The sequence below is a fragment of the Scophthalmus maximus genome, chromosome 5 (genome assembly GCF_022379125.1).
Source record: "Scophthalmus maximus strain ysfricsl-2021 chromosome 5, ASM2237912v1, whole genome shotgun sequence".
NCBI classification, from domain to species: Eukaryota; Metazoa; Chordata; class Actinopteri; order Pleuronectiformes; family Scophthalmidae; genus Scophthalmus; species Scophthalmus maximus.
In genome coordinates, this window is record NC_061519.1 from 24,437,501 (window position 1) to 24,447,500 (window position 10,000).

The 10,000-nt window shown below is 44.4% G+C and overlaps 1 protein-coding gene across 3 annotated transcripts in view; it reads right to left on the bottom strand.

The window, feature by feature from the left end:
• The window catches only part of cadm3 (cell adhesion molecule 3), an 86,932-nt gene that overhangs the window by 27,179 nt on the left and 49,753 nt on the right, over window positions 1-10,000 (bottom strand). For all 3 annotated transcript variants that reach the window (XM_047332178.1, XM_047332179.1, XM_035633462.2), the window contains exons 4-5: window positions 7,417-7,569; window positions 605-742 (exon numbers count right to left, since the gene is read on the bottom strand). In XM_047332178.1, coding sequence (XP_047188134.1) covers window positions 605-742; window positions 7,417-7,569 — 291 coding nt within the window. The remainder of the gene's footprint in view (window positions 1-604; window positions 743-7,416; window positions 7,570-10,000) is intronic.

Below are 10,000 nucleotides of genomic sequence, written 5' to 3' on the forward strand. Positions count from 1 at the left end.
ACACACACACATATGTGGGCACAGGTCTAGGGCACAGAGAGAGACAGCAGGCAATGTGGCAAGGACACAAACAACACACAGCATGATCTCTCTCTCTCTCTCTCTCTCTCTCTCTCTCACACACACACACACTACATTCTCATACACGCAACAACAAACACACACAAATACAATGTGACACGTGAGGCACAAGTGCACATGTCTGCGCACACACACACACACACACTGCAGGACCACACACACACATGACGCAGTGACAAACACAAACACACACACACACACACACACACACACATAAAACACAGACACAAGTAAAAACCCACATCCTTGCCTCCATATAAAAACATCCCTGCAGCTACAAACGTACACACACCGTCCTACACGTAGACACACAGGCAGGCATACACACACACACACGCACGCACGCACCCACACACACACACACAGACACACACATAACCACACCCACGCACTTCCTCACGACACAGGAAGTACAAATCCAGAGCACACAACAGACATGTCCAACAAGGATTTTCTGACCCCACAATACACACACACACACACACACACACACACACACACACACACTTCCTGTATCTCTAACCTTCCAGCTGCTGGTCTCCGTGGAACCAGATCAGCCTGGCGGGGGGTTTGCTGCCGGTACTGGTGCAGGTCAGGGTGACTTTGCCGCCCTCCGGCACTGCGCTCTCAAAGCCCGAGATCTGAGGTTTGCCGGGCACACCTGGAGAGAGAGAGAGATTTAGAGACGCACCGAGTTAGCGAGACAGACGCCGAGGGGAAAAAAAACGTTGTATGCATGCGCTGAAGGGCCTCGTCACCTTGGAGCCAGAAACATTATTGCACTTTGTTTGTTGGGCAAAGTTGTGGCGTGTCACATACAGCATCCTCAACACATCACAGACAAGCTTGAGTTCATTTGGTCCGTTCTTGAGCTCTCTGATACGCGAAGCCATCTGTGGAGAAGAATTATGAGGCAGGCTTGCGATGATTGGCAACCGAGAAGGGTTCCCAGTCTTTGCACAGAGGCTCAAATTAGTGTGAAGCTTCTGTTGCGCCCCGAACTTCCACGCGCGTCGGCGCTGCTGCTGCTGTCGCCCCCTTCGGTTCCGAGGTGCAGGTTGCGGCCAATTTCCTACCGAACATCAATGATGGTCACGTGGAAAATTTTCCACGTGAATCCTTTCTGCGACCGTCGCGCGGAGCGGTTTTGGAGGGGAGACACGTTATTCAACGTAGAAACTAAAGCTGCGGAGTTTAGTCAATGTGTCAATTAGTCGATCTCAAGAAATAAAAGGAAAATTAAGCGGCAGCTCCTTTGAGAATCCGTCACATTTCAATCCTCCGGTTCCAGCTTCAGCAAATGGGAGGTTTTGCAGATTTTTGTCTCATCTGATAGCAAAACTGACTATCTTTAGGGTTTCGGAGTGTCTTTTTGAATACAAACTCTATTTTTACTGCCATTCCATAGACGTGATTAATCAAGATAATCGCTCAAAGAAATGCGAGATTACTCTACTTCAGAAAAAAAAAACCCTGTTCTTTGCAGCGTCGCTATCTAAGCCGCTGGTGGCCTTTCACTGCTGCACAATCGAGATCCTCCGAACATACTGCAGCACAGTGTGGTGCGCACACACACACACACACACACACACACACACACACACACAAACAAAATCATCGGTTGCCCTCTTCCCTCATTCCAAGATATTGCAAACATCCGCTGTACCTGATGTCCAGACTCTTAAACATTGTCAAAGACTGTTCTCACTCTGGCCACTACCTGTTTCACCTGCTGCCCTCAGGCAGGAGCTGCAGGTCATTACAAACTCAGACCACCAGGCTCCTGAACAGTTTCTTTCCCGAAGCCATTCACACTCCCAATCAATATATAACAATAAAAAAAAAACCCACTACACTTTATTTCACACTGCAATAACCACTGTGTACTGTGCAACCTGCTGACTATCTATTTTTTTTTTATATCTATATCGTGATGTATTATGTGCAGTGTGTTCTTTTGAACTTCAACACTTTGAAATCGAATGCACACACCAGGAGTGACACATTTGTGTGACATTTTGTACGATACAGCGGCAATAAAGGCTGTCCATCGTTCACGTAGAACCTACTATCATTACGTTCTTGTAAAAATGATCTCACGGGAGAATGTGTACGGTTATGTCTTTCCCGATGCCTGATCTGCTCACAAAATAAGGTTAGTTATGTACCCAATCACAGTTTTTTATTTTATTACGGTAGTCCGTCTGTTTCATACAGTATACATTCACTTGCACTGTCAAAGTATGAGGTATTTGAAGTTGTGATTCAAGGGTAATGGTCTCAACTCATTAGAAAATGCAATTGATGATCATTGAAATTCAATGATAACATACATTAGTGTGATGAACCTGCACAACTTGAAATGAACATTTTTAGCAAGATTTGAAAACAACAGCGGCTTCGTGAAGCTGAACAGAGAGAGACAAAATGTATTACCAAAATAAAATGATAATATCCTTCATTAACTTAACCTTCATAACAGTGCTTGAGGTTGATGTATTAAGATTTCCACGATTTGCAGTGAAGTCCTCAAAGGCAAATGTGCTGCCTACTGAGAAGGACGTGGAAATACATGTCCCTCAATAATAAAAGCATTCTACCTTCAAAATTGGCAGTTTGGGTTCTACAATTCAAGTCTGGCAAATACTGGAGTATTGTGTTCATCCGCACTAGTTCAGGTCAGTTCAAAATGTCAAGTACACTATATTGTGCAGGGATGATTAAATTGAACTCTCAGAATTCATCAGCTAAAAGCTCCAAAACAGTTTGAATGACTCAGTTCAGAACAAATAGCTCTTGGAAGGGACTCTGGAGCCTTGAGTGAAAACTGCGATGACCCGAGCCAAAGGTCAGATTCAAACCCCCAAGTGAAACACCAGGATGTCCCCGGCCAAACCAAAATCCCACGCTCCCTCTCCTTCTTCCACAGCAGTGCTTCTTATGACCACAGTCGGGTCAAAACAAGAAACATTTTTGCCTAATTATTATTTACACTTCAACTTAGAGCGCAAGTTGAGGTGAAAACAACGCACGCAGAGTGCACGAATCCACATGCATTCTGCCAAATACTTCAGTATGCACTTTGCCTTCGCTGTTTTGGTCAAAGGCAAGAGAGGAGAAAGTTGATCTCTTCCTGCCAAACTCCATCTGGAGCCACTGCGGACGGACAGTGCTACTCGCCAAGTGCTGGCGAAGTTTACCATCATTCTGCTCTTGAAAATAATGAACATTCAATTTGCCATCTACCGCATATCCTGCCATCTTGTCACGTAAGGGAGGACAGAGGGAGGGATGGACAGAGAGAGACGGCGATAGAGTTTAAGCGGAGTGGCGGCAGAGAAAGTTAGAGATGGGGACAAAGGCACGAAGGTTCCAAGAGAAATTTAAACTCACAAAGATGTTGTACCAATGAAACATTCTTTGAGAGGGAAATGACAGAAAATATAGGTGACAAATTAAAGGAAATACCAACCTGTCTTAGTAAGGCGTTGGGCCACCATGTGTTCACATCAGGATAGAAAATGTTTCATTATAGATAAAGGTGATCACTCAACAGAGTTGTATTGATTTGCAGTGACCTTCCCTCTAAAGGGGACAAGCGGACCCAGACAGTGAGCAAAATACTCCCGACGTCATAACAGAACCACCAGATCTCCTCGCGGTAGGGGTCAACGCACAGGCCTGTACCATTTTCTTGGTGTACGCCGTACACTCGCTGACTTATTGGAAATATGAAGAGAGGATGACTCGTCTGGCCAAATCTCTTTACCCCCACGTCTCTGTAGACCTCTGTGCCTATATGGTTTTACGCACCGCTTAACTCTCAGTTGTGCATTCGTGTATGTAATGAGGGGTTGACGCGCCGCAACCCGACTATTATATCCCTCTCGGTGTAATTGCTAATGGACTGTTCTGGTTGTCACACTCTGATCATTTGCATCCTCGGTCATGTGAGGAAGAGTTCTATTCTTCCTTATCCTACATTTCGCACTTGTGCACAAGCATCAAGATCATCACCATCATCAAACGTGCCACAGTTTCCAACCACATTTACTGACATCTTAGATCTACAGAAGTCACTGACTTGAGTCACTTTTCCAATTGAAACAGCCAGTTGAGCAACTTAATGACTGAATTTCCAGCTATTAGCACAATAACAATGGACCCTCTCTCACCTAGATCTTTTCCTCTTGCTATAATTGAAATCCAAATCAACTGGGCCTGTTCTCCATTTGTATTTGCCACAGAGCATGATTACATGTTAACTGCTTAATTGTACCATGCTGTGCACTTGCGTGGTAGCATCTGTGTACTCCATCCACCCACCCATCCATCCATCCATCCATCTATCTATCTATCTATATATCTATCCATACATCCATCCATCCATCTCTCTATTAGTACTTAGAAAGATCTATCCAGATAGTTAGCAATAGTTATCATAGCAACCTATAGCTATATACAGTACTTAGCTAGCTTCTAGCTACATAGATCTATAGATGGATAGATAGATGTATATATATATATATAGATAGATGTCATTTTGTCTACCCAACCACAGCTAGATGGACAAATGGTCAGCTTAGGAAATACCCATTTGAGTGCCGTGGACTAAGCGAGGTATAGATCAAAAAAATAAAAATGTGGTCAATTTTTAATGTAGCAGTACTTGATGTAGTGCACAGTGTGCGGAAGCTCTCTGGCAGTAAAGTAGCATTGAATATTAATGAGGGAATAATACTGCACATATAGAATTGGCTGGAGTAGCCCTGTCAAGACCCTTTCCTCTACAAGGAGAATGAAAGAGAATAAAGCTATTATGAATTATTCTCTGCCCAGCTCAGGGGAGAGCAGAGAGGCACAGCACACATTTTACTCCAACAGACACGCAGTCATTTAAAAATGACCATACTCAGCAGTTGTGTGCTCATGTGTGTTTGTGTATGCGTCTGTCAAAAACTTGCACATGTCAAAACAAGAGCACACCCAGTACCGCTCTGCCAGAACTCAATATCTCTGGCTGATGTTCCCATACGGGTCTGTGCATTTGAGACATTTTACCATCCATTATTAATGTCTTTTGGCTCTCCCTCTCAGGGGTCATGAAATATTTATTGAACACAGAATACAGTGTCACATCCGTCAATTACAGCAAATAGAAAAAAGCTTAAAAAACAATTACTGCCAAATTGGAAGAAATGTGGGGGAGGGACTCTCATGTTAATTTCAGTAAGTGGCCCCACCTTCACCTTTGTTTCAACACATCCTCGATACCCTTCCGCCCTTACATGCACACTCAAAATCACATTAACATTTTAGGCACACCGCTCATGCTGTTGTCCAGAAGGAACTACATTTCCTTCTTTTTGACATACTTTGCAGCACTGCCAAAACACTTGAATAAATACCAATGATGTATTCAAGGATGCGTCCACAGACTGACAAACCCCAACACACCTTCATCATCAAAATTTTGGGTATCTTTTTTGCAGTGCATTATCCAAGAGAGCTGGAAACCTGCTGCAGCACTGTATTCATCCAAGTTTAATTTCTTGGGAAATTATGATCTATTGAATAAGGAAAAGCAATACAAACCCTCCTCAAATAAGCTCACAGTAGAAACATACCATCCATAGATGGAAGCCAATTTGTTCAGTAAATAGGGAATGTAGTTTATTTGTGGTCAGCACAAACAATGACTCACTGTCATTACACAGCAATTTGAAGGTGGCACTGGATGCACTAGAATGTTGGCCGTAAATTTGCTCACCGCAACTTCCCAGGAATATCTGACCAGCTGTCTCTTCCGTGTATACAGGAAGTGTTTGTGCAACTGTGGTTGTTTGGCCATCATTTGGTACATGAAAGCATTGCCAAGCGCTCCGCTTTGTTCTCGTCTTCAAGTGAAGCCATGAAATGAAGCCAGAACTAGCTGACACTGAGGGAAAGCAACAACTTGACTCGTAAAAATTAATAGTTCAAAGAGGGTATGATATGATTGGATGTCATATCTAGTTATGATATCCAATCAATACACAGGCCCACTCATCGCTGACAGGATGGCCGCAATTTATAGCAGGCTGCAGGGAAGCATCACACGTACCTTAGATAATAACATCCATCTCAATGAGTGGAGCCAGTTTATGTCCACACAAGAGTTGCATAAGGTCATAACCTCACAAAAAGGTCAACGCTGAAAGCAAGGCTCTAGATCAAACTGGATGAAGGCATCACAAGCATGGAGATGGAGTCACAACATTGTGGTCCACTGTACTGTCAAAGTGATGTTTTTTTGAGAATATTTTGGAAGTGTTGGCAGAATAACATTTTCATTTTCCATGGACACTACCATGATAATCAGATAATTCATGAAATACGGCTCTAACAAAATGATGCAACTGAGGTGCACTGGGCAGCACAGCATCCAGTGTTCCTGCAGTTTTACCCATACTAGGGAATAAATGTCAGGATATCTCAAACTCTACTGTGTTGATTTCAGAAATTCTGATATCAATAAATTGGCCGATTCCTAAGATGTCATTATTAAACCTTTATGACGAAGAAATGTAATTGAGGTTTGATATTTTGCAATTTAACCATAAACTGTGTCTCTATCCAATTACTATAAAGAAAAAGAAAACCCAAATATATAGGACGGATAAACTGGTCGGCCTCTGTTCATAAGACCCTATGAAAATATCAATATTTTCAGGCAGCTCCTCTTAGCAAGCCACACTGACAATAGACATCGACATCAGGGTCAACCTTCATTCGGCTCTGAGAGGGTAAACTAGCAGAAAATAAGTCCAGTAACACAATGTCACAGGGTGAATTTGAGACACGATTTTTTAAAGTTGAAGTATTGCTACTCCTGCGCTCGGTCTGAAACTGAGTGGCGGGGAAAAGCAGGCGACGTTCTTATAAACAACATGAGGAGAAAATAAGAAAGAAAGAAAAAAAAAAGACGTCAAAAGGCTTCGAGTCATCCATTTAAATGTGTCACAGCGCTACAGGTTTGGGAGACAAATTAAGACGGACTGCAGTCAAGCCGATTTGTACAGCCATCAATCAGTCTGAAAGGAGACGCCGGAGCACGAACACGAGGGGGACAGGGATGTCATCCTGCACTGCTGTGCCTCACGGAGAACGGAGAGCATGTTGTTTTTAGGGCCTAAAGGTGGTACCGGAAAAATCTGAGGGCTCACGGAGATGGGGTCCTCCCTCAACGACAGACGGGAGATACAGCAGAATGGCAAATTGCGATATAGCATCGACAAAGTTCATTCGAAGGTCTGATTATTTGAAGCACAGGTCTGGTGCACACGTGCGACCCACCTAGCACGGTGACGGTGGCTCTGGCGGTGCGGACCGGCATGGTGAAGATGGAGCAGGTGTACTCGCCCTCGTCCGACAGCTGCACGTCAGAGATGGTGATGGAGAGCTCGGTGGACGTCGAGTGGTGCAGCTGGATGCGGTTGTCCCTGAGAGCTGGGGGAAGGAGAAGAAGATGAAGGACAAGCGATGGTGAGTAATGTGCTCGTAATCCCCCTCGTGAATTATTAGTGGAGATTTACGTATCAAAAGCTTTATGCTCCTTTAAATGATTTCATTCATGTATTTACTGTAATTGTGAGATTCTTTTTTTCAGTATTGAAACATTTATAACTTTAATAAGGAGTATTTTAACTTTCTTTATTGTTATTATAGTTGATGTTTGCTGATGATGAAGACATTTTAAACAGTTTTATTGGAGCAGATATAGAAGGAAAAGAGGAGGAGGAAGGAGAGAAGGAGGAAACAAGGTTGAAAAGGAAACGAGGGAGAGAAGGTAGGCTACTTGTTTGAAGGAGGAAGCAGAGCAGTGTGGAAAACACAAGGGGAGGAATGGATTGAGAACGTGAGGGTGCTGAGGAGAGACGGGAAGAGAGAGAGGCCACGGAGAATGGATTCAAACGAATCTGACGAAGTTGTTGGGAGGAAAACGAGAGAAGGGAGGAGAGAAAGGGGGAGCGTGACGGGGCAAATGGAATAATGGCATGGGAAGGTGCAGCAGATGTGACGGAGACAGATGAGGAAAGGATGGAATGGTAGAAGACGGGATGGCAAGAAGGGGAACAGAGAAGGAAGAGAGGGCGAGACAAGGAAGAAGGTAGGGGAGACAAAGAAGTGGGGTAAAGGAAGGCCAGAAAAAGAGGAGCAAGGACGAAATGAAAGTGAAAGGAGAGGATGTGGGAGGCACGAGTCGAGGCGAGTGGGAACAATGGTGAGAAAAATAAGGCAGGTGGGAAAATAGTGAAGCTTGTGAAGGAGGGCGAGGAAGGATGGGGAGGGCAGAGTGAGAGAGGAAAGAGAAAAGTAAGAGAGATGATGTTCAGAATTTAAATCACGTGAAAGAGAAAGGTAAAATGAAAGGGGGGGGGGGGTAGATGTGAGCCAAAGAGAGAGGACGAGAAAGAGAAGGAGGAGTGATGAAGACGGGGGGAAAACAATATCTGAGACGAGACAAAGAGGGGAGCACGGAGACGGGATGCAAATTGAGAATGAGCGACGAGAGAAAGTGCTCATTCACTTGCTCTCGTAAAAGAAAATAAAAAAAAAGTAAAACAGAGGAAGCATAAATAGCAAGGAGAATAAGGGAGAGACAGTGGGGGAGGGGAGGAGGAGGGGGGGGGGGGACATAAGAGAGACATAAATGGCTTTGTCATCAATGAGAAATCCAGCCATGAAAGAAGGACTGCGATAGACGACGATGATGAAATGCAACGAAATAACGTCTTGTTTCTGTGATGCCGTTGACCTCTGCTGTCTGTCTGCCCTCCCGCATCCATATGTGCGTGTCTGCAGAAATGTCTGACATTCTGTCTTAATGAGGACTGGTCGTGTCCCCCCCCCCTCCATCGCGCAAAAGTCGCCAATGGAACTCAAAAAGAGAAAGAAAGCGCTCGTGCGGTCGAGCAAAGTTGAATAGCAGTCCCATAGATTCTGTTTTTGTCCACGTTCAAAGTTGTTCTAACAGACTCCTGTCTCAACGTCTGAGGGGAGACGGGCTTTATTTAAGGTAAATGTTCGTAGAAGAGGACCTAACAGATGAAGTGGCCCCGTGGATTATTGCCCTCCACCCGGCCAAATGAATAAGGATAAGAACCTTATAGGGTTTAAGTTCAAGTCAGATCTTATTTCTTTCAATAACTAATGTGCACAATAACCTACTGTGACATCAGCGTTGCAATATTGTATTTCGTAGGCACTGACAAGGAAGGCCAGAACGAATCGAGTGATCAAGTCATGTCATTCTAAACAACTTTTAGATGGTAGGATTGTGTGTGCGTGTTGGTCCGAAATATGTCATCGCTGTGTTTCATAATTACCTTTTGTGTTTTCCCGATATAGTACAGAATGTCCGTATTGAGTCGTGTTCGTCTCAGCATCTTTGTCATTTTTACCGTCTCACTATTATCCCCGTCCTTCAATCTCGCCATCTGTCAATGTGCCTGTCGATCTCTATTGCACTCCGTCACGCGCGCACACACGCACACACGCACGCACGCACGCACGCACGCACGCACGCACGCACGCACGCACGCACGCACGCACACACGCACACACACACACACACACACACACACACACACACCTCTGTTTCTCTTGGTATTTTTCAGTTATTTCATCCAACACTACTTTATCTTCATGCCTTATCACTAGGCAAGGTCACTACATCTGTCTTCGTGAGCTACCCTTTTCTCTGCGGGGGTGTGTGTCTGAAGCATATGGTCACACACACACACACACACACACACACACACACACACACACACACACACACACACACACACAGACACACACACACACACACACACACACACACACACACTTATCCATGCCCTCTGGACGCTGCGCTCAACTATCAGTCTCCTTAATT